At 43.9% G+C, this 26,188-nt stretch overlaps 1 protein-coding gene across 1 annotated transcript in view; it reads right to left on the bottom strand.

The window, feature by feature from the left end:
• Window positions 1–16,354: 16,354 nt before the first annotated feature.
• Window positions 16,355–26,188, bottom strand: part of CARF (calcium responsive transcription factor) — a 78,530-nt gene continuing 68,696 nt past the window's right edge. The window contains exon 15 of the mRNA XM_040357241.1: window positions 16,355–17,971. Coding sequence (XP_040213175.1) covers window positions 17,853–17,971 — 119 coding nt within the window. The 3' untranslated portion in view covers window positions 16,355–17,852. The remainder of the gene's footprint in view (window positions 17,972–26,188) is intronic.

Here is a 26,188-nt window from a genome sequence, read left to right as displayed (position 1 = left end):
TTCGATCTGTGAATTTTTTTTTCACGGTCTAATGCTTTCCAACCTGAAGGAGAGATGTGGGGTCTTATTGACTCTGCATCTCTCCATAAAGAGTACCTGTCACACACATTCCTATTACAAGGGATGTTTACATTTCTTCTAATAGGAATAAAAGTGATCAAAAAAATGGCAAAAAAAAGTGTCAAAATAAAAGAAATTGAGTAAAAAAAATAAAAGAAAAAATTGTTAAACGCCCCTATCCCCAGTAGCTCGCGCCCAGAAGCGAACACACACGTAAGTCCGGCCCACATATGTAAACGTCGTTCAAACCACACATGTGAGGTATCGCCACGTGCGTTAGAGCGCCAGCAACAATTCTAGCACTAGACCTCCTCTGTAACTCTAAATTTGTAACTTGTAAAAAAAAAAATAAGCGACGCCTAAGGAGATTTTTAAGTACTGATGTTTGGCGCCATTCCATGAGTGTGCGCAATTTTAAAGCGTGACATGTTAGGTATCTATTTACTCTGCGTAACTTCATCTTTCACATTATACAAAAGAATTGGGCTAACTTTACTGTTTTGTTATTTTTTAATTCACGAAACCGTTTTTTTCCCCAAAAAAAGGCGTTTGAAAAATTATTGCGCAAATAATGTGCGAGATAAAAAGTTGCAATGACCGGCATTTTATTCCCTAGGGTGTCTGCTAAAAAACATATATAGCGTTTGGGGGTTCTGAGTAATTTTCTAACAAAAATATTATGATTTTTGCATGTAGGAGAGAAGTGCCAAAATAGGCCCGGTAAAGAAGTGGTTAAAGGGGTTGTAAAGGTAAAAATGTTTACCCTAAACAGCTTCCTTTACCTTAGTGCAGTCCTCCTTCACTTACCTCATCCTTCCATTTTGCTTTTAAATGTCCTTATTTCTTCTGAAATATCTCCCTCTTACCGTCTCTGCCATAAGAGAAATGTTTACACACTTCTCTTTCACTGTGCCGGCAGGGAGATCAATATGCCGGGGTCACATATATGTAGAGACAAACACGTGTGTTTGAGCTTTAAGGTGCACACTCTAATGCCTAGTACACACGATCAGTTTTCCCGATGGTCAAAAGACCGCCGCCGGCTCGGTCCCTTTTTCCCCAACAGGAAAACTTCCAGGAGAGCTTTGGTCGGGAAAACCGGCCGTGTGTATGGTCCCTCACAGTGTTTCCCATAGGAAAACTGCAGGGGGGAAACCAATCTTGTGGCATTATACCTATGATGGTCAGATTGTAATGTGTATGGTGAGTTTAGGATCTGTCATCACCTATGTAGTGCAAAACCTTGTCCGATTTCATACTTACTAAATACATTTCTTATGCCGCGTACAGACGGTCGTTTTTTGCGATGAAAAAAAACGACGTTTTGAAAAACGTCATTTCAAATGACCGTGTGTGGGGAAAACGTCGTTTTATGTCTTGAGAAAAACGACCAAAAAAAAATTCGAACATGCTCGAATTTTTTGTGTCGTTTTTCAAAACGTCGTTTTCTGTGTCAATTAAAATGATAGTGTGTGGGCAAAACGATGTTGAAAACGACGTTTTAAACCCGCGCCTGCTCAGAAGCAATTTCTGAGACGGGAGCGCTTGTTGTGGTAAATCTACTGTCCAGAATGGCTTCAGCACATTCGTTCGTTTTAATAGTAATGAAGAAAAGACTGCGCAGCATTTGACACAATGCATTTAAATGCTACACTAAAACCCTAGTTTGTTGTGGCTCATCTTGTTACATAGTTCTGACAACCTTTTTTGTTTTTGAATTATTTTTGTTAATTTTCTTTTTTTTTTGTTTATGCACATCTCCATGTCCCTTTTTTATTTTGGGTTGTTTAATGTATTTGAGCAAATGAATACCATGTTTAATGTTTGTTATTTTGGAGTGTGTGAAGTCACCACAACAACATAATATCTTATTATGCAAATTACCCACAAGGAGGTTGTTGTCCCTTGTTAATTTTTTTTTTTTTTTTTTTTTGGTGAAATGTGTTTGCCTCCTCACTAATGATCTCTATATATGTTTAAAAAAAACACATGTGAACTTTTTTCAGAAACAAACAAATACATTTATTCATGTATAAAATAAATAAAATAAACTTAAACACATCTGTCAAACCAAAACATATCAAAAAAAAAAAAAAAAGCCCGGAATAAAGTAAAGGAGACCCTGCTTGGATTTTGCAAGGCAAGGGTCCAGCAAGCAAATAATCCAGGCTGGCAATGCCAATGTTTTGGGATTAGGGGCACCATCTCCTCACTTCTTCCTCTTTGGTTGAGGCTTCCCTGCAGGCTTCCCTGCAGCCTTCCCTGCAGCCTTCCCTGCAGCCTTCCCTGCAGCCTTCCCTGCAGCCTTCCCTGCAGTCTGCCTCCTCGGGGGCTGGGTTTCATGAGCCAAGTTTGTGGCAGGAACCAGAGCAGGCTCAGGAAGAGGAGGAGAAGGATCAGGAGCAGGAGAAGGAGCAGGAGTAGGAGAAGGAGCAGGAGTAGGAGAAGGAGCAGGAGTAGGAGAAGGATCAGGAGCAGGAGAAGGAGCAGGAAGAGCAGAAAGCACAGGAGTGGGAATCAGCCCAAGATCTATATTTTCATGTAGGTTGCCCAGTGAGGCCATGCTTATGGCCTTGAATATGATGTATTCGCAGCGCACACGCTGGGCCCGCTCTAGATTTTGTAGCTTGGCTGCGATGAGCGCTGCGAATCCCTCTTCCTCAGATGGTTGTTCTCTGATGGCCGCAGCTGCTTGACGGAGAATGGCCTGGGTCTCCTCCTCCATTTGCATCAGTCTCCTTGTTCTTTTTCCTGGAGCGCGAAAAGGAGGGATCTGGGAGATGCAATCCCGCCTGCGTGACTCCTGTATCCCACTGGGGCCTGCCACCTCCTGGCTCCGAGTGGCCTCTGCCTCACCCTGTCTCCTTGTTGGGCCTGCCACCTCCTGGCTCCGAGTGGCCTCTGCCTCACCCTGGCTCCCTGTGGGGCCTGCCTCCTCCTGGCTTTGCTCTGTGTGTGTCTACAAAAAAAAGGATCTTATTTAATTTTTTGGCTTCATTAATCACACACATTTTACAAATCATGACATATGCGAAGTGAATGCGGAAATAGATTTAAATGAGGCCCGCCATCCCTAATTATGTTGCCCCTTACCCAGCTTCAGATATTTGCCCCCTGGAGTTGTGTGGGGGGGGGGGGGGTTGATGCTGACTGAACCTGCTAAGTAGGGTGCGTTTCTCAAAGCTAGGAATGTCTGTTTAGTTAAAAAAAAGTAGAAAAAATGTTAATGAACACAAAGTTTGTTAGATATCTGTGACCCCTTCCAGGTGTCTAGCGTTTACCCCCCTAATGGCGTAACATAAAATTACCCACAATCATTATGACCTCTGCATTTATGTATCTTGTCCCCATTCTGTTTTGGCCGTATTGGCTATTGCTATTTTACCAATGTTTTGACAACTCCGCTAAATTTTACACCACTTGTAACCTACATTTCTAATCATTATTATACTTTGCATTTCATTAATTAGTATTAAAATGCAATACCTGGCTCGATGGGTCACAATCTGTGTCCTCCATGAAGTCTAGATCTTCATCAGATGTAGCCTGCTCTTGGCTGCCGGGAAGACTGGACTGATTCCTTGGGGGAAGGGTAGACACGGATGCCCGTGTTTCGAGCTGGTCATCAATGAACTGCATCTGACCATAGTACCACAGGTTGGGTTTGTATCAGCAAAAGAGGGCGTCTTCCGCATGCAAATTACCCTTTATAGTCCCGTCGTACGTGATGGACGTCAGCGCGCATTGCTAGAGATTTTTCAAAAAACGATGGTCTGTATGCTACGTCGTTTTTGAAAATGAAGTTTCAAAAACGTCGTTTTTTTCATCACATCAAACGTCGTTTTTTTTTCATCGCAAAAAACGACCGTCTGTACGCGGCATTAGGTTTGTCCTCATATGACATACTCTAAAGTGTACCACACACATTACAACCTTACTGTACAATCTTCTTTAGATTTACCAACAACTAGTAGTGCAAGGAAAATTGTACAGTCAGATTGTTTAATGTATGTCCAGCCGTAAACTCACCACACTCGTTACAATCTGATTGTACAATCATAGATCTACCAATAAGACTGTAGTGCAAGTGTCTGCCTGATTGGATACAACTTGGTTGGATAGTTCAGGCAGGTCATTATATTACATAGCTCTGGTAGATCTAACATTGATAAGCAGGAATTGTATGATAAGACTGTAACATACAGTATATTTAAAGGGTCACTAAAGGAATTTTTTTTTTTTGCTGAAATGACTGTTTACAGGGTATAGAGACATAATAGTTAACTGATTCCTTTTAAAAATGATTAAAAATAGATAAAAACCAATCATATAATGTGCCTGCAGTTTAGTTTAGTTTTTGCTGTTGTTTCCTGGAGCCAATAAAACGAAAACTGGATTGGTGCTGACACGCAGTAATCACACGTCCTTGATTAGTCACCACAGTGAGAAATCTCCCAGTACTGTGGTGATCAGGAAACAGACAACCAGGAAGTTTCCAGAACAGAGAGGAATTACAGCAACATCAGAGCAAAAACGAACAATGAGGACATGAAACCAGGACTGAAGTAAGGTAAAGGAAGCTATTTAGGTAAAACATTTTTTTCTTTTAGTGACCCTTTAAGCCTTGTATCTGCAGGACTGAAGCCCTTTTCTCTTGGTTGCCATGGTGATCTGTCTCCAGCCAAGGAATGGAAAAGGATGATACCCATTGGTGCCGGCACATAGAGAAGTGCGGTAAGGGGGAGATCTTTCCCATCTTCCTGTCAGCACACAGAGTGATAATGCTAAGTCACATGGGGTGATTAGGGCGTGCCCAGGCACATTCAGCATGCCTATGATGATACCAAATCTTGCGGGTGAGGGAGGCTGTTGGACAAGCGATTATTCACCAGTAAATAAATCGAAAAAAAAAATTCTAGGCCTGAACATTACCAGGATCTGGATACCAAAAAAAAACTGTTTGCGGTGAATAATTTGGTTGTGTCCTCCATTCCTTATTCAATAGAATGGTATGAAAATCTTATGCCGCATACACACGATCATTTTTCGGCATGAAAGCAAACGTTGGGGGTAATCCACAAAAGAGATACGACCGCGTATCTACTGATACGCCGTCGTATCCCTGTTTCTATCTTTGGAACTGATCCACAGAATCAGTTTCACATAGATAGGCAGAAGATCCGGCATGTGTAATTGAATTACACTGTCGGATCTTAACCACTTCCATACCAGGTACTTACGCAGCTTCCCGCCCAAGCCAATTTTCAGCTTTCAGCACTGTCGCACTTTGAATGGCAATTGCGCGGTCATGCTACACTGTACCCAAACAAAATTGGCGTCCTTTTTTCCCCACAAATAGAGCTTTCTTTTGGTGGTATTTGATCACCTCTGCGATTTTTTTTTTTTGCGCAACAACTAAAAAAAGGCTGAAAATTTGGAAAAAAAATTACGTTTTTATTTTTTTCTGTTCATTTTTTTGTAAATAAGTTTTCTCTTTCAATTACGGGCACTGATATGGCGGCACTAATGGGCACCGATGAGATGGCACTGATGGACATCGATGAGGTAGTACTGATGGGCACAGATGAGGTGGCACTGATTGGCGGCGCTGGTATGCGACACTGATGGGCACACATAGGCGGCACTGATGGGCACACATAGGCGGCACTGATGGGCACACATAGGCGGCACTGATGGGCACACATAGGCGGCACTGATGGGCACACATAGGTGGCACTGATGGGCGGCACAGATGGGCACTCATGGGCGGCACAGATGGGCACTCATGGGTGGCACAGATGGGCACTGCTAGGTGGGCACTGGGCATGGATGGGCACTGTGGGGTGGCACTGATGGACACTGGGGTGGCGCTGATGGACACTGGGGTGGCAGCACTGATTGTTGCCAGTCAGTGCCCATTTGTGGGCACTGACTGGCATCTTTTTTCTTTATGTTTTATTTTTTATTTTTTTTTTAGACTTTTTTTTTTTTTTTAGCTTTTTTTTTTTTTGCCCACCCTGGTGCTCCAGGGTGGGCATCCCTGGTGGTCCAGTGTGGCGATCCGAGGGGGGGCTGCGCTGATAAACAATCAGCGTTAACCCCCCCTGTCAGGAGAGCCGCCGATCGGCTATCCTCTACTCGCGTCTGTCAGACGCGAGTGAGGAAGAGCCATCGGCGGCTCTTCCTGTTTACATCGTGATCAGCCGTGGTTGGACACGGCTGATCACGTGGTAAAGAGTCTCCGCCAGAGGCTCTTTACCGAGATCGGAGATGCAGGGTGTCAGACTGACACCCCGCATCACCGATCGCCGCGATGCGCGCCCCCACGGGCGCGCGCGGCATGAAATCCTGCAGGACGTTCTAGAACGTCCTGTCAGGATTTCATAACCACTTCCCGGACGTAAATCGGCCATAGGCCGGGCGGGAAGTGGTTAAGGATGCAATTTTAGGCTGGCCGCTAGGTGGCGAGGCCATTGCGGCCAGCCTAGAATATGCAAATGAACACTTACGGCGATCCACGAACGTTCCGACGGGCCCGTCGCAATAATTCTACGTCGTTTACGTCGAGTTACGCCGTGTAAAAATAGGGCTGAGTCCTATTTGACTAAGCCCTATTAAGTATGGCCGTCGTTCCCGCGTCGAAAATTCAAACTCTACGTCGTTTGCGTAAGACGTCCGTGAATGGCGCTGGACGCCATTTACGTTACCGTCTAAGCAAATGACGTCGGAGCGACATCCGTTAGCGCAATGCACTTTGGGTAATTTACCCGATGGAGCATGCGCAGTACGTCCGGCGCGGGAGCGCGCCTAATTTTAATGGGAATCGCCCATTTGTATTAGGAACGCCTTGCGCCGGACGGAGTTAAGTTACACCGCCGCAAATTTCCAGGTAAGTGCTTTCTGGATCGGCACCTAACTTGGGAGATTTGCGGCAGTGTAACTTAACTCTGAAAAGTTAAGTTGCGCTCGGCGGCTGTGGATCTGGCCCGTTGTTTTTAAAAACGTCATTTAAAATGATCGTGTGTGGGCTGCACATCGTTTTTCAGTTTCATTTTTCATAATGGAGTAAGCACATTCATCACGCTGTAACAGACAAAAAAGCGCAAATCGTCTTTTACTAACAAGGAATCAGCTAAAGCAGCCCAAAGGCGAATGGAACTTCCCCTTTAGAGTGCCGTTGTACGTCACCGCGCTTTGTTCATCATTTTTGAAAAACGATGGTGTGTGGGCAGCGTCGTTTTTAATGATGAAGTTGGAAAAACTTCGTTTTTTTGGACATGCTGAAAAACAACGTTTTCTTTCATGCCGAAAAATTATCGTTTTTATGCGGCATCAAAGCTGAACTCTGGGAAATAGAAAACTTCTCCCTTGCAGTGGGGCTGTAAAAGTGCTTTCTCGACCCCCCTAGAAGATGGGGATCCCCTATGCTCCAATGCAGGGCTTTGATCTCTGCATTGGTCTCAATGATGTCGGGACCTTAGACCCCCAAAGGATAAGGGTGATGATGCTGCAAAAACAGTGCAGAGGATCAGGTACATCCTATGCCCCCCAGACCTAAAAGGGAAGGTAACCCTTGTAGTGCAGGGAATATTTTCTATTTTGCACCATTGAACATAAATTTGGTGTGTAGATTTACCAAAGTCTCATTACACGCAGGCACTCAGGTCGAGGTACTCCTGATGGTGTCAAACATAATGATCAATCTGGTGCAGCCTTCCTGAGATTAGGTATTCTTCAAACAACTGTAAAAACACACACAGCACGGCATAAATACCTCGGGGCAGATTCACAAAGATCTGCCCCGGCGCAGCGTATCTGAGATACGCTACGCCGCCGTAACTTACTTTTGTTATGTTCGAATCCTGAAAGAATTTGCGCCGTAAGTTACGGCGGCGTAGTCCATCTCTCGCGGCGTAATGGCGCGTAATTCAAATCGGCGAGTAGGGGGCGTATTTCATTTAAATGAAGCGCATCCCCGCGCCGAACGAACTGCGCATGCGCCGTCCCTAAATTTCCCACCGTGCATTGTGCTAAATGACGTCGCAAGGACATCATTTTTTTTTACGTGGACGTAAATTACGTCCATCCCGATTCACGGACGACTTACGCAAACGAAAAAAAAATGTTTTAATTATACGCGGGAACGACGGCCATACTTAACATTGAGTATGCCACCAAACAGCAGCTTTAACTATACGCCGAAAAAAGCAGACTAGAGACGACGTAAAAAAAATGCGACGGCCGCTCGTACGTTCGTGGATCGTCGGAAATAGCTAATTTGCATACTCGACGCGGAAAACGTCGGGAACGCCACCCAGCGGACACCGAAGTATTGCATCTAAGATCTGAAGGCGTACGCCTGTCGGATCTAACCCAGATGCCGTCGTATCTTGTTTTGAGGATTCAAAACAAAGATACGACGTGGGAAATTTGAAAGTACGCCGGTGTACTCTCTTTGTGGATCTGCCCCCTAGTGCATTACCAAAGCTGATGCATTTCGAGGGACATGCCCCCTTCCTTGGAGCATGTCCCCCAAAATGCGTCAGTTTCCAACTGTATTGTTGATGTCGTCTGGGGCTGGAGTCTATATATAGATAAGCCTGCTGTCTTATGGGGGGGGGGGGTTAGTTTATAATCTAAATCTATTCAGGCCTGGTCTATACTGAAACCGTAGCTACTTTTCTTGACCTGCAAAAGACCCCTTCTCCAATTCAAAATGTACATATAGTCCTCAAAATTAGATAAAGCTACATTACTATTGAATATTCAGTATATATGAATGTGGAAGATCACACATGGCTAGGCTATCCAACCCAGGAGGTGGAATGGACATCTTTGACTTTTGTGTATGTAAAGAGGGGTGTGTAATGGCGCTTGCCAGTGGAAAAAACTAAAAAATAAATGTCAAATAACGCACAGCAACGTATGGATATTGACCAAAGGAATCCAATATATGTTTTCCTCAAAAGCCCTTCATAGCATCCACAGCTAAGATGTAAAGGGTGGGAATAGTGAGATTGATAAAAATGAAATAAAGACTAAAAATAATGATTTAAAGTCAATAGATAATGTAAAAAATAGTTATAAATCCAGTGCTGACACCAAAACCGGCAAAAAAACAGTGATGTCGTGAATAATATTAATCATGTGTAGTCCAAAAAAACACAAGGTGAAACATCTCAGTAGTGTTGATAAAAAAGATGCAAAAACAAAATAATATATAATTTTGCTAAAATACAATTATTAAATATTCATGCATAAAAAAATCTATATACAAAATAAATTATATATAAATATAAATAAAGTTCAAAGTGTTCAGTGTTCCAAATAAATTCCAGCGCTTGATAGAATAATCAAAAAGTGCAAAAAAACTGTAGTATAATAATACAGTTGATAAGGTGCTTGATTCCAAAAATTCCCAAAAGTGCAAATAATGTTTATAGAGATTATATAAAATAGTGCTGCAATCCACCGCACGATACTCCAGTGTAGTTTGTGCAGACCCAAAGTGAAGGTAACACTAGCCTCTCACCTCACAACAGGTTAAACCAGCCTGTTAGATGTAATTCGAGCTCAGCAGCACACACTTCACTTTTGTTGCCAGCGGTTTAGACGTTAAGCCTAGGTTCACACTGCTGCGAATTCAAAATCGCGGTAAAATGTGCGATTTCGGCCGCAATTTAATGTAAATCGCGGCCCGAAATCGCAAAAAGTAGTACAGGAACTACTTTTTGAAATCGCAGATGCGGCGTCGCACTGATTAGGACAGTGCCATTGCCGACAATTGCCGCTGATTTGAGATGCGATTTGACATGTCAAATCGCATCTCAAATCGTTCCAAATCGTACCCAGTGTGAACCAGGGCGAAAGTGGAGTTTCCATCCCAATTTTTTTTTTTTCATTATTGTGCTCATTATTTGCACTTTTGGGAATTTTTGGAATCAAGCACCTTATCAACTGTATTATTATACTACAGTTTTTTTGCACTTTTTGATTATTCTATCAAGCACTGGAATTTATTTGGAACACTGAACACTTTGAAATTTATTTATATTTATATATAATTTATTTTGTATATAGATTTTTTTATGCATGAATATTTAATAATTGTTTTTTAGCAAAATTATATATTATTTGTTTTTGCATCTTTTTTTATCAACACTACTGAGATGTTTCACCTTGTGTTTTTTTGGACTACACATGATTAATATTATTCACGACGGTTTTGGTGTCAGCACTGGATTTATAACTATTTTTTACATTATCTATTGACTTTAAATCATTATTTTTAGTCTTTATTTCATTTTTATCAATCTCACTATTCCCACCCTTTACATCTTAGCTGTGGATGCTATGAAGGGCTTTTGAGGAAAAATAGGAGTGGAACACATATATTGGATTCCTTTGGTCAATATCCATACATTGCTGTGCGTTATTTGACATTTATTTTTTAGTTTTTTCCACTGGCAAGCGCCATTACACACCCCTCTTTACATATGTCATTTGGTGCGTGAGCACTGTTTTGGTAGTGGCTGCTGCTTTCTTAATTTATTATTTATTTAATTGTGTCGATATTTTAAATTGATTATTACTTAGTTGCTTATGGTTAGGTTGGTTTTGCGCATTAGTTCCCCCCCTGTATACATTTGACTTTTGTGTGACCTGCTTATCTGAGGCATATCATGTTTAGTATCTCTGGAATGGCAATTGTATACTGCACAATAATATGTGGGTTACCAGATCATGACATGTGATTATCCAAAGTATTAATACATTTAGAAAACTGGATCTGAGGGGGGGGGGGGGGGGCAGCATGGCTATAAACCTGTGACATCCCATTGGCCACTCCTCAGACCTTCTCATTCTCATGTCAAATTTTTTTTTTGTCATTTTTCAGAAGACATAAAATGACATTTTGCCCACACACAATCATTTTAAATGACATTTTTAAAAATGTCATTTTATTTCATCACAAAAAGTGATCGTGTGTACAGGGCATTAGGAGTGTGTATATGGGAATGTTTGACCATTCTTCCAGAAGTGCATTCGTGAGGTCAGGCACTGTGGATGTGGATGAGAAGACCTGTACTCGCAGTCTCCGCTCTAATTCATCCCAAAGATGTTTGATCGGGTTAAGGTCAGGACTCTATGCAGGCCAGTCAAGTTCCTCCACCCCAAACACACTCATCCATGTCATTATGGACTTGTCCAAATCATTTGATGAAGGGGGGATTATGGTGTGGGGTGTTTTTTTTTGTGGGTTGTTGTTTTTTTTTTTAGGGGTTGGGCTTGTGTAAAAGCAGGTGTCACAATACTTTTGGTAATATAGTGTATCTTTGTGTGCCTTTCCTATGCTAGAGTCCTAACACGCTCCTCTTCAATAAAGAATTGATAAAAATATACACATATTTATATATATATATATATATATATATATATATATATATATATATATATATATATATATATTAAAAAAAAAAAAGCAAAATATAAAGACTTACTTTATTTTACATTTTAGCAAGACTATAGTATAGAGCACATACAAATTAAAAAAATATACAAAATGTTTACATTTTATGTACACAGTTCCCCAGACACAGCAAACCAAATGAACAAAGGAGGGTAGCTTTTGTTACAATGAAAAACAAACACAGTGCATAATTTAAATCCTTGCAAACAGAGAACAGTAATAAATAGTAAATTAAAGATTTACAAATGTAACGTGTATACTAGGGCCCTTTACTGAATTAGGGCAAGGAGCAAAGTGCAGTAAACCACTGACATATCCTTACTGATCTCTCCAAATTACTGGTGGCTGAAACATGCCTGGGTTGTATAACTAACATCATAACACTCTGCATAATGATATTATCTAATGAGCACTATTGATTGCACGAAAATATTGTTGAATGTATATTCACCCGCTTGAAGTCAAAACATCTCTTGTTTATGACTTGAAAAATAGAAAATTGGAAAGTTTCTACAAGTGAGCTCTTATCCATTATCCATTTACATAATTACAATAAGGCTGGCCATAGAGGGCTTGAATTTTCACCAATTCCTGCTGCAATTTGAGCCATGGGTGGCCCTGCAAGCATCACCCAACTTGACAAAAATCAATAAAAAAATTGGCCAGGTGGAAAATTATTAGCCAAACAGTGGCTGCATCAGATGCTGTCAATGTTCGATGATGCAGTTATATTCAGGGAGCCATGTCTGATCAAGCCAATAAAAGTGCCAAACAAAAGCCTTAAGAATCCACATTTTTATTGAATAAACCAGTAACAACAAAAAGCAAAAGGCAGCAAACATATTTTGGGCCCGAAAACCCCCTTCATTGGGGCTTAAGAGAAATATCAGAGGAGTTTAAAAGGACTATAGGCAAAACTTTTTTTCCCCTATTTTGGATATAGTACAGTGGAACCTCGGATTTCGAGTAAAGCGGTTAACGAGCGTTTCGCAATACAAGCACTGTATTTGAAAAAATCGTGACTCGGTTTGCGAGTGTTGTCTCGCGAAATTAGCAGGATTCAGGCTAAAGCGGTGTGCAGTACCGCTTTTGGTCTGAGGTGGGGGGGGGGCGCTGGAGTCGAGCAGAGCCGAAAGTCACCGATCGGAAAGGTAAGAGGACAGCATGGCTGACCTCAGCAAATCTCAGGTAGGAGTCTTTCCGAGGTCAGCCGAAGTGTCCTTAGGCCTTTTCGGCCGTTTCAGAGGCTCTGGCCGCATGCGGTATCGCATCCCATTGAAGTCAATGCGGAACAAATTATTTTTGTTTCCATTGACTTCATTGGGGAAACTTGCTTTGATTTTCAAAAACTTTGGATTACTTTGAACGGATTATGCTCGTAATCCGAGGTTCCACTGTATAGTTATAACCCCTGTCAGATTTTTTTTATTTTTTTTTACCCTCTGTGTCTCATTGCAGAGATCTCCCTTCATTGCCAAACAGGCAGTGGGAGGAAATCCCTCCAAATTAAGGGAATTCCTTGGGGACCCCAAGCTCACTAGAACTAGTGTCTCCATTGGAAGATTTCCCCTCTATTACTTTCCTGGGGACAACCCAAAATTTGGGATTTTCTTTTACTTTCAATAATAATAGTAAACAGGACAAATAGAGAGGGGGGTCTACTTAACAGGGGACAGACAGCAATACAAACTGACAGGTGTTCTAATCCCTCTCCACTCTATCCAAAACGAAAAAAAAAAAAAAAATAGGGTTTCCATCCATCTGGTTTTTCACGGACACGATTGGATATCAGCGGACATGTCACAGCTGACTTCTGTCGCTCCATAGGGCTTGATTGGAGCGTCCGATTAGGTCCGCCTGATAAACAGACAGGAGGACCTGATCGGAAAGCATGTGTGAAAATTTAACTAAAAACACATTCTGGCATCTTACAAAGCACCTCATCTACTTTACCTGCTGTCTGATATGTGTGGGCAATTTTTACTTGGGAATTGAGAGGGAGCTTCTCCTTATGAATTTCTGGTGGCGACCATTGCTTGTGTTAGCATCTGAACCTGGCGTCCATATACTTCCTTGTTTTTTGGCAGCTGGCTACCCAGCGTGCACCTCCTGTTCTCGCCCATGCACATTAAATATACTATAACGCGATGTCAGAAACAGAGGATGCCCTTTGGCTCCTGGGATTGAGGACACCAATGTTCCAGAAGTCAATGGGACATCCTTGATGTAGATTGCCAGGACAGGGTGAGCCAGAAGTGGCGGCAATTTTAAACAAAAAAATGTACTTTAAAAAATAAAACAATATCCAAACAGTGAATACCGAGGTATGAGCAATTAAATGGGACAAACTTGTTAAAGTGGGTGAAACTCTGCTTTAAAGAAACACTGCTATGGACATATTGACCCAAAGAAAGTATGCACCAAGTGAGGTCAGAACTTCCGATCAGCACACTTGTTCCAGGTTAGAAACGCAGAAAGAAGGAAATTATTGAATAAGCATAATAACCATACATGTTCAGAAAAAAAAAAAAAGAGCCTAGCAACCGCAGCACATATATTTCTCTCAGTCCAAGTTTCCTTTCAGGGTTTTAAGTAGTACATATTGTTCAAGATAAACTGCTAAAGAAAATTTAGAAAGCTTTTAAAGGGGGGCCCAGTAGTACAAAAACTATTGCATCAAGCCCACATTGGTATATACTGGAAAGGAGAGATTCTATTTCATCTAAGCCTTTATTACATAGATGGTAACATGTTTCCACTACTAATGGGACTGACCACTCACCTTCCACTTTTAGTCCTGTATGACCCCTTTAAATAAAGCAAACCAAATGTGCATTTCCCAGGCATACCATTAAGTCTATTATTTTTCAACATAACCTGCATCAAGTATTTTCCACTGCTTTCAGGTAAAACATTAAAAACATACTTATACATTTTTATAAATATGTTAAAACAAATGTAACACAAAAAAGTTACAGTTTCCTGCCTTATACGCCGACAATCTAGAAGCATATTATCAAACAAGTGCTAATGTACATTCACAGAAATTGTTAAATGTACATAACCCTCAAGAATGAAGGAAATAGGAGAGAAGAATGTGGCGGTATGAAAATGAAACGATCTTATAGACTGATGTCTTATTTAAAAAAAAAAATTTACAGGCAGGTTTAAACAAGGGATCGTGGACAGCACACCTAACCTGACTCATAGTGAAATGATAAAGTTGTGCCTCATACACATGACCATGTGTGTGAGGGAAAACTGCCATGACAGCTTTTGGGCGGGAAAACTGGGGAAAGCCTACGGTGGAGGATACACACGGCTTGGATTCCCGGCCAAAGCTCTCATGGCAGTTTTCCTGTCAGGAAAACCGGACGTGTGTAGGGGAAAAAAGCTGCCGAACAGGTTCTCGGCGGTAAAAAGTCTGCCGGGAAAACCATACGTGTGTAGGAGGCATAATAGAACTTTCCTGAATGCTAAACTTTAGAAAGAGTAACCTACATTTTCCATGCAGTTCAGTTATATTATTGTCCATTTATGGATGAGGTTAATGTGTCCACTGTGCTGAACAGACAAGTGACTATTAGGACAATTCCCATTATATCACTGGCACTCAAACCCACTGAGCAATCTTTACCATATCAACAACATTATATAATAATATAAAACAAATCATTTGCACACGTAACTGAATTTATCCCTTCACTGGTGATCTGGAACACACTGTTAAAGTGCTTCTAAATTCTCAAGGTTTTTACGCAGCCTTCCCTTATATTTACCAGCGTCCCATCTCGATCTAGAGATGTGCACGAAAGCAGCGGCTATCCCAGGTCTCTCTCTCCTCATTGGCTCACAGCAGCAGGAGCCATTTGGTTACAAATGTAAACATATCCTGTTATGGCAATACTATAACTGCCCTCAGGCACGCCATGGAGGGTTTACTGAGCAACACAAATGGAAAACCTGATCCAAACAATAATTATTAGCTTTAACATTCTTCTGGATATTATGTGCCATTCAATAAATAATACAGTTCAACTGAACAATCAGTTTAAATATAGTTAGTTTATACAGTTAAATATATTCCAGGTGCATAAAAAAAAACTTGGAATATATTTAACCTGGAAAAGGTGTTCAACATTTTACCCATTTTTTTTTCAGACTGAATATAAAAGCCTGTCCCCTGCCAGCTTTCTGCAGAGTAGGACTCTTGCTCTCTGTGGGGAAGCAGTAGTCTTTCTGCAGAGGTCAGACATGCCCCCTACTGTGTCAGACCTAGAGCTCTGCAAACATCAAACCTCACGCTTCTTGATGATTGGGGAAATCAACTGTAACTTAAAGGGGTTGTAAAGGTAAAAAAACATTTTCCTAAATAGCTTCTTGTACCTTACTGCAGTGCTCCTTCACTTACCTCATCCTTCCATTTTGCTTTTAAATGTCCTTATTTCTTCTGAGAAATCCTCACTTCCTGTTCTTCTGTCTGTAACTCAACACCGTAATGCGAGGCTTTCTCCCTGGTGTGGAGTGTCATGTTCGACCCCTCCCTTGGACTGCAGGAGAGTCATGATGCCCACTAACACACAGCGCCTTTCTCTATCTGCAACGTAGAGAGCGTCCTGACTCTCCCGTAGTCCAAGGGAGGGGGCGAGCACGACACTCCACACCAGGGAGAAAGCCTTGCATTACTGTGTGGCGTTACAGACAGAAGAACAGGAAGTGAGGATTTCTCAGAAGAAATAAGGACATTTAAAAGCAAAATGGAAGGATGAGGTAAGTGAAGGAGGACTGCACTAAGGTAAAGGAAGCTATTTATGAAAAAAAAAAAAATACCTTTACAACCCCTTTAAGCCCCGTACACATGGGCCGAATATAGGGAGACAACGGGAGGTTAAAAAACATTTGGAGACATTTGGCTGTGTGTAGTGTGACAGAAGTTGGGCCGTCCCACCGGCTTATGTCGGACGTGCATGCTGGAAAACCAGCTTCCGACCGCCTTCCGATCAGCACTCTCAGCCAATGGCAGAGAGTGCTGATCGGAGTGTTTTGGTGGGTGGAGGGGGTCGTCCCTCTGTCAGAACACAACAGCTCACTGAGGGAGATTGTTGAACTAATCTCACATGGTTAGTACAGCAGCTCCAACCGGAGTTGACAGTTTTATTTCATACAACCCCGTGGCTGAATAGTGTGTACTTTAGCAGAGGGCCCGTCGGACCTCTGCAAAGAGATTTTGCTTTCCTGAAGAGAGCAATGATCTGACACTGCAGTATTCATGCAGAGGAAAAACGTTTCTACTCAAGTTGTGGCTGTTTTTGTACACCTTTTCTTTAGATAAACATGGACTGTATTTAAACTAAAAGCTCTAATAGGCTTTAACATTAACTAGCATTATATCTTCTACCATTCACACAAGGATACAAATTAAACTGCAGTATAAACAGTAATGTCATCATATTTAGAAATGGGTTAGTAAAATGTACTTGATTTTCACAATGAGCTTTTCTACTTTCATTAAGAATAAAACCTTGTCAAGGGAAGTTAGTAATGGCAGCCCCCTTGCAAAGTCTGAGATTCACTTCACCAGAAAGCCAGAACTGGTTTGGTATTTTATTCCAGCACAAGACCTTAGAAACCCATTGACATCCAGATATGTGTAGCTGCCCTTAAGTTCAATCACTCTTTTTCGGTTTGGTCTTACCGATTTTACTTTGTTGTGCGGCTGCAGACTGTCAACCACATCACTTGTTTAAGCGATATAAGTACTTGTATGTGCCCAGATAAAAACTATGCAACACAATTCTCAAGGCGATATAATAATAATAATAATACAAAGTATACAGAGACCATTAGGGCCATTGTAGCCCATGGGATGTTCATTATGGCATGCTCTAACCAGACATACAATGTGATAGTCTTGCTCTCAGATGTGTAGAATATACCAACATGTACAGGATATACAATATGACGCAGTTGCCTGTACATTAGGGGTTCACATATTAGTCCAGAACACCTACTTATGTTACCATTGTGTTTGCTTCAAATAATTTAGGAACATCCAATATTTGCACCAATTTCCTATGACTAAAAAGACACAAAGCACCCAGTGCCTGTACATATGTCCTGGTTTAAACCCTTCATTTCTAGAAGTATTTTTTTTTTTTAGCAGAAATGATATGCAACATTGTTATCAGCAATATATCCAAATTTTGGATCAGTATTGACTATTGTCCATATGTTCCCCTCAATGTGAGAGTTATTAAATCCTACTGCAGAAAATGCATTACAAGTAATAAAAAAAAGGGATCATGTCATTATTTTTCTTTGTTCAAGCCGAGTCCTGAAAATCCATAGTTTCCACGACATCTTCATGTGGCTGTGATTCAGTTTGCTCTTTCCTTTCTTCGATGTGTTCAGTACAAAATGCATCAACTGGACTGACTTCAACTGCAAAAAAACAAAAACAGAAAGAAGCAATCAATCCATGTCTCCTAGGAAGATGAACTCAAAATAATTCCTGAATTAGAATACTGTCAGTAAAACACTTTTTGAATATGGAAATGCAGGAAGATTCTACTATAACGCTATAGTGTTTGTGAACATGGGTGGCTTTTATAGGCATTACATGTGCCAAGTGTAATTTCTCTGCACTTTCTGACACTTTGCCATGTACAGCCTGACATACCAGTGAATGGCTGTATGCGGACCTGCTTGTGTAGATTGAAGTATGGTTGCACATGTCCAATGTATTTTCTGAAGCCAGAACTTTTGAGTACAGAGCTTTTGAGGGCATGGCCGCATGCATCCATTTACTTCTATGGCAGACTGTACACAGCATGTGCAGCTTCCGATGGAAATTACACTAAAGCCCCTTTCACAATGGGGCCGGAGGTGCGCTGACGGTATAGCGGCGCTATTTTTAACGGCGCTATACTTCCGGAATTGCCATGAAATTGCAGTGGTATTCGGCCGCTAGCGGTGCGGTTTTAACCCCTGCTACCGGCCGAAGAAGGGTTAATACCGCCGGCAATGGGCCTCTGCAGAGGCGCATTGCTGGCAGTATTACCTCGGTTTCCCATTGCTTTCAATGGGGAGGAGCGGTAAACACACCGCTAGAAAGATGCTGCTAGCAGGACTTTTGGGCTTTCACACTGAGACTGCAGGGCAGGAGTTTTTCAGGCGGTATTTAGGCGCTATTTTTAGGGACTCCTTTCACACTGAGGAGTTTTTCAGGCGTTTCAGCGCTAAAATAGCACCTAAATACTGCCTGAAAAACTCCTGCCCTGCAGTCTCAGTGTGAAAACCCGAGGGCTTTCACACTGGAGCGGTGCGCTAGAAGGACCACTTCAAAAGTCCTGCTAGCAGCATCTTTAGAGCGGTGAAGGAGCTGTGTGTTTACCGATCCTCCACCGCTCCTTCTCATTGAAAGCAATGGGAAACTGCGGTAATACCACCGGCAATGCGCCTCTGCAGAGGCGCATTCCCGGTGGTATTAATCCTTTTTCGGCTGCTAGCGGGGGTTAAAACCGCACCGCTAGCAGCCGAATACCGCCGTAATTCCGCAGCAATTCCAACGGTATAGCGCCGCTATACTGTCAGCGCACTTCCTGCCCCAGTTTGAAAGGGGCCTTAGTATATGATTTGCCTATGAAAGCCCTGTGCTAACGTGGATGAAACCTGTGAATCCTAGTTAGAACTGTCCCCAGACCTACTTCAAGACACAATGGGCCAGATTCACATAGGTTAGCGGATCTTTAGATCCGCGTAACCTATGTGATTTAAGATCCGCCGCCGCAAGTTTTAGAGGCAAGTGGGTAATTCACAAAACACTTACCTCAAAACTTGCGGCGGCGTATCGTTAATCCTCTGGCGGAATTTAAATTCCGCGGCTAGGGGGAGTGTATTATTTAAATCAGGCGCGTCCCCGCGCCGATTTAACTGCGCATGCGCCGCCTGTGAATTTTCCCGGCGTGCATTGCTCCCAATGACGTCGCTAGGATGTCATTGGTTTCGGCGTGAGCGTAACTTGCGTCCATCGGTTTTGTGAATCGACGTACGCAAACGACGTAAAATTTCAAAATTCGACGCGGGAACGACGGCCATACTTAACATTGGCTGCGCCTCATAGAAGCAGGGGTAACTATACGCCGGGAAAACCCTTACGTAAACAGCGTAAAGTGACTTTAAAATTGCAGTTAAGATCCGACGGTGTAACACAGTTACACCTGTCGGATCTTAGGCATATCTATGCGTAACTGATTCTATGAATCAGTCGCAAAGATACGACCGACGCAACTCAGAGATACGACGGTGTATCAGGAGATACACCGTCGTATCTCTATGTGAATCTGGCCCTAAACCTTTATTCACTTTAGGCCCATTAAATAAATATTTATTTTTGCATTTTTGTAAACTGAAAGTGACATTTTTTTTTACCTTTTACCATAATTATGTGAGCAGACCTTTCTCTTCTGTTTTCACCAATGTAACACTATTAATGTTTACATATTGTTACATCACCATTTTCATTTTAGGACAACTCCTCTTGGGGGTATTTATAATGATTTTTCCCTTATATTATGGTTTGCAACATCTATTTCATCAATAAAACTTTTCTTTGGAAAAAATAAATAAAAGCGTGTCCATGAATCCATACGATACAGTGAGGGACGATATTTTTAAAGCTTCAGTGCAAATACTGAGTATATGAATCTTCAGTGTTTTTGTTAAGAAGCAAAAAAAGGGATTTTTATTAACAGCTTACCTGTAAAATCCTTTTCTTGTAGTACATCACGGGACACAGAGCAGCATAGCCATTACATATGGGTTATATAGTGTACCTTCAGGTGATGGACACTGGCACTCTCCGACAGGAAGTTCCCTCCCTATATAACCCCCACCCATAGTGGGAGTACCTCAGTTTTGTAGCAAGCAATATGCATCCCAAAATTCCCCATAAGAGGGGTGGGAGCTCTGTGTCCCGTGATGTACTACAAGAAAAGGATTTTACAGGTAAGCTGTTAATAAAAATCCCTTTTTCTTTATCGTACATCACGGGACACAGAGCAGCATAGCCATTACATATGGGATGTCCTCAAGCAATGCTCCATGAGGGGAGGGAGACAACCAGAAAAACCAAACAGGAGGTGCCACCGGACAAGAGGAGATTAAACTGCGGCCCGGAGTACCGCCTGCCCAAAAGCTGAATCAGCGTTCCTCCTAACGTCCATTTGATAAAATTTTGCAAATGTGTGGACAGATGACCAGGTTGCTGCCCTGCAGACCTGAGCCATAGAGACCTGGTGATACGCTGCCCAAGAGGCACTCATAGCTCTAGTGGAATGAGCCTTAACCGATAAGGGTGGACTCTTCCCCTTCAGGCCATAGGCCTGTATAATCGTCTGCCTAATCCACTTAGAAATAGTGGCTTTAGACGCTGCCTGGCCCTTCTTGGGCCCTTCCGGCAGAATGAATAAGACGTCCGTCTTACGAATCTGGGCTGTAGCTTCCAAGTAAATCTTTACAGCTCTAACTACATCCAAGGAATGTAGTAACCTCTCTTCCTTAGAAGAAGGTTTTGGAAAAAATGATGGAAGAATCACATCTTGATTAAGGTGAAAATTCGATACCACCTTAGGCAGGAAGGACGGAAGCGGCCGCAAAACGACCCTGTCCTTATGCAGTAATAAATAAGGTGCCTTACATGACAAGGCTGCCAACTCCGACACTCTTCTGGCGGATGCCATGGCCACCAGAAACACTAGTTTCCTAGTCAAAAGGACCAAAGGGATCGCGGACAAGGGCTCAAAGGGCTGCCTTTGCAAGGCCGATAGAACCAAATTTAGATCCCAAGGATACAGGGGAGCTTTAATCGGGGGATTCACCCGAATAACACCTTGTAAAAAGGATTTCATTAAAGAATGGGCAGCCAAAGGTCTCTGGAAGAAGACCGGCAAGGCAGACACCTGCCCCTTGATTGTGCTGACCGCCAAACCTTTTCCCACTCCCAACTGTAAAAACTCCAGGATTCTCCCAATGGTATATTTGCGGGGATCCCATTTCCTGGTTTCACACCAGGTAATATAGGCCTTCCACACCCTATAGTATATTAACCTGGAAACTGGTTTTCTTGCGCTTATAAGGGTGGAAACGACCTGCCCTGAAAGGCCTCTGTTTCTGAGAATCAGGGACTCAGCCGCCAGGCCGTTAAATTTAGGGCCTGTAAGGCAGGGTGGTAGAATGGCCCTTGTGAGAGGAGGTCCGGACGTAGAGGGAGGACCCAAGGCTCCTCTACGGTCATCCTTTTTATCAAGGAGTACCAAGGTCTTCGGGGCCACGCTGGGGCCACTAGAATCGCTGGCTTGCGTTCCCTTTGAATTCTGTGAAGAAGACGGGGTAGCATCCGTATTGGAGGGAAGGCATAGATTAGCGCAAACTGATGCCAAGGGCACACCAAGGCATCCGTCCCGCAGGCCAATGGATCCCTCGTTCGAGAGACAAACTTTGCTACTTTTGCATTGAATCTGGACGCCATAACGTCCACCTCCGGAGTACCCCACTTCCGGCAGATGTCCTGGAACACTTCGGGATGGAGGGACCACTCCCCTGGGGACATCTGTTGGCGGCTGAGGAAGTCCGCTTGCCAATTGTCCACCCCGGGGATAAAGATAGCTGAGATGCAGGGGACATGGGCTTCTGCCCATGAAAAGATCCGATCTACCTCCCTCTGGGCTGCCCGACTCCTGGTGCCGCCCTGGTGGTTTATATAAGCTACGGCAGTGGCATTGTCGGATTGTACCCTTACTGGGGAGCCCTGCAGAATCTCCGTCCAGCCCAAAAGAGCCAACCGAGCTGCTCGGATCTCTAAGACATTTATGGGTAGGGCTGATTCTGCCCTTGACCATTTCCCCTGTAGGGTTAAATCGTCTAGGACTGCACCCCAGCCCAATAGGCTGGCATCCGTGGTTACTATCCTCCATGAGGGGGGACTGAACGATCTTCCTTTCAGAAGATTTTTTGTGACTAGCCACCAACACAGACTCTGCCTTACCGCATAGGGAAGGGAAATGGGAAGATCCAAGGCCTGGAGTCTTTTGTCCCAGGCCGTGAGAATTGCTCTCTGTATCCTCCGAGAATGGATCTGGGCATAGGGCACTGCCTCGAAGGTGGCCACTAGCTTTCCCAACAGGCGCATGCAGAGGCGTATAGATGGCCTTGTGCTGCTTAGGACTATCTGGATTAACTCCCTTATCGAGTCCACTCTGGACTGGGGCAGGAAGATCCGTTGTCGTCTTGTATCTAAAATCAGACCTAGATACTCCAACCTTCTTGTGGGCTGTAAGGCCGATTTGTCCCGGTTTAGAACCCAACCCAGGGACTCTAGGCAGTTTACTGCTAGCAACACTGCCCGATTTAAGCCGGCCGCTGAGTGGTCGACTACCAGAAGATCGTCTAAGTAGGCCATGACCAGAATGCCCTGTTCCCTTAGGATGGCTAACACGGGGGCCAGGATTTTCGTAAAAACCAGAGGGGCCGTGGCTAGTCCGAACGGAAGAGCCACGAACTGATAATGCCGATAGTTTAGGGCAAAACGCAGAAACCTGTAATGGCCTGGGAAAATCGGAACGTGCAGGTATGCGTCCTTTATATCGATGGAGGCCAAGAACTCCCTTCCTTGGAGGGCGGCCACCACCGAACGAATGGACTCCATTCGAAAGGACCGGACTCTTAAAAAGCGGTTTAATGACTTTAGGTCCAGTATAGGCCTGACGTCGCCGTTTGGCTTCGGGACAATGAAGAGGTTTGAGTAAAACCCTTGTCCTTGCTCCCCTGCTGGTACTTCCATAATCACTCCTTGAGATAGGAGTCGCTCTAGGGCGGACAGAAGTGATGCCTGCTTTTGAGGGTCGCCTGGAAGTCTTGACGCTTGAAAGTGAGGAGGGGGAACTCCCGAAACTCCAGCTTGTACCCCTGAGTCACTGAGGACAGAACCCATTGGTCGGTAACTTTGGCCCCCCACAACTCCAAGAATAACCGGAGTCTTCCCCCCACCCTTTGGGGCAGCCTTAACCGGCTTACGGTTCCACGGTCTCTTGTTCCCTGCAGCTTGCCCCTGTGGCCTGTTTGCAGCTGCGCGTCCAGGAGGCCGTCGATACTGCCTAGAGAATGAGGGCCCTGGAACTGGAGAGGTTGGACGCTTAAAAGAGGGACCCCGGAACCTTTTCTTAACCGGCAAGAGGGTGCTCTTACCACTAGAGATCTTTTGAATATATTTGTCAAGATCTTCTCCAAACAATCTCTCTCCTTGAAAGGAGAATCCTGTAAGGAGCTTTTTGCAGGGGGTTTCTGCAGACCAGTTCTTTAACCAAAGTAATCTTCTCATGTGAACCAAATACAGGGATAGGCGGGACGCCTGTTGGATTGAATCCTTGATAGCGTCTACCGCGAAACATAAAGCTCTAGGTAGGTCGGCCAAGTCCTGAGCCTGTTGAGCCGGGAGGTCCTTTAGGGCCTGCTTTGCCTGGTCCTTTAAAGCCTGGCAGACGCCAATGGCAGCTACGGCTGGCTGGACCACTGCCCCCGCTGTGGCAAAGGATGCCTTCAGTAAGGTTTCAAGCCTTTTATCCACAGGATCTTTGAACATGTGAATATTGTCCACTGGACACGTTAAAGCTTTATTGACACATGATATGGCTGCGTCAACAGTGGGGACAGCCCATTTTTTCGAAAACTCCTCCTCTAAAGGGTACATAACTGCGAACCTTTTAGGAGGAAAAAAATCCTGTCTGGCTTAACCCAGTCCTGAAATATCAGGTCCTTTAACAAAGGATGGACCGGGAACACCAGGTTGGCTTGGGGCGCTTTTAGGGAGCCCAATGAGGACACAGCGGAAGCCAGAGGCTGAGGCAAAGGCATTTTAAAAGCTGACCGCACCATATCCGTTAAGGACTGAACCCACAGTTTTTCTGCGTGAGAAGCTGAAAAAGGTTCTTCTATAGTAGAATCCTCAGAACCTAAATGGTCCAGGTGATCCTCAGCCTGGTCTCCTGTATCTTCCAATTCCTCAGTGGAAAGGACATCTTCCTCGGGAGATTCAAACCTGGGAGACGGGGACCTAGCCCGCTTCTTCCCGGATAAAGAGGCCGTAATAAAAGCGGCCATCCTTTTTTCAAATCCACCCAAGGTGGAGGCTAACATCTCTTCCGTGACATAGGAAGGAGTTGGTTGAATAGGGCCCGCCATAGCACCTAGCAACCCCGATGGCTCACCCAGGGCAGCAACCTCCGGATCCTCCGGGGAGGTAGGGGCAGCTGGATTTTGGGAAATATCCTCCGAGCCCGATGGGGAACCCTTCGGCTTTTTAACACCTTTAGCATTTTTAGCGTTCCCTGCACCCTTAGGAGCCATAATAAACAAATCTGAGATACTCCGCTAATAAACAACTAACTGTAATAGCTGGAGAAAAAACACACATTTAAATAAATGAGGAAAAAAATTAGGCTAGGGTAATGTTAGACAGAAACTAAACTTCCCAAAACCTAACAAGAGATAACAATATTGAGCCCCAAGGGCTTAATCACATCCTAATATTGCTTCCCTTAATGCTGGGCTAGGAGAGTACCTAATAATAAAAGTACTCTGACTGCTACTTAGTACACCGGCTTTCTAGAGAAAATATGAGCTTAAACAGCTCTTAGCAAGGTGTGTACAAAAAAACGGCCACTAGGTGTCACTGTGTCAGCATAACATAGGCAAACCTATCCTGCTCAGCTCAGCATCGCTGCTCCGTGTCCCTTCACAGCCTTCAGCAGACTGACAGGCTAAATAGAGTTTTCCCCTCTGATGTACAGAGGGGAGGGAACTCCCTGGGCGTCCCCCGCCCCCTCCACGCAGCGTTGGCGTGCCCGCCGTCTATAACAGTGCGCGCGTGCTCCCGACGCCGCTCTGAAGGAAGCAGGAAGCCATGTGGGGAGAGGAGCCCAGGAGCTGCTGGAAGACACACACAGACATCAGGAAGTAAGTATTTTAAACCTGACATGCCCCCCTTTTACATCTCATGGAGCAAAACACCTTGTAGCAGCAGCAGCAGTCTACTAGCCCAGCCAGAGGAACAGTATACCTGGGTGTCTGAGCCATCCAGTCATGCAGACTTTGTGGTTTCTCTTTAGCCCATGCACAGAGGCATAAAAAGGCTTTACCCCAGAGTCCCCTGTGGGGGGCCCACTGACAAACCAAGTTCCGTAGGCCCCCCGCTTACCTTTCCACGCCGCAGGGTATTGCTCATGCAAGAGGCCCAATCTTCCCCCTTCACCGTGGGTATGGTCATAGACCTTCAGGGACCGGGGTCCAAGTCAGGAACACCACACACCTGGACCTATACAGCACTACTGGCAGCAGGTATCCATAGGTTAAAAAACCCAGTCCTGGAACCCAGAGTCCAGCCCTCCAAGGAGAGGCATTATAGGCAAAACCCCATCCACGAATTGGGGCCCGGGTACCATCCACTTTGGCTATGAAGCACCTTGGACGGATCCGGTCGGCTGGCCCTGGTCCCAAGGACAAACTGCAGGCACAACCTTCAACGTGCACCAACACCTAAGACACTGGCGAAAAAACTGAGGTACTCCCACTATGGGTGGGGGTTATATAGGGAGGGAACTTCCT

The sequence above is a fragment of the Rana temporaria genome, chromosome 6 (assembly GCF_905171775.1).
Source record: "Rana temporaria chromosome 6, aRanTem1.1, whole genome shotgun sequence".
Classification (NCBI taxonomy): Eukaryota; Metazoa; Chordata; class Amphibia; order Anura; family Ranidae; genus Rana; species Rana temporaria.
This window is presented reverse-complemented; position numbering and strand designations above follow the sequence as displayed.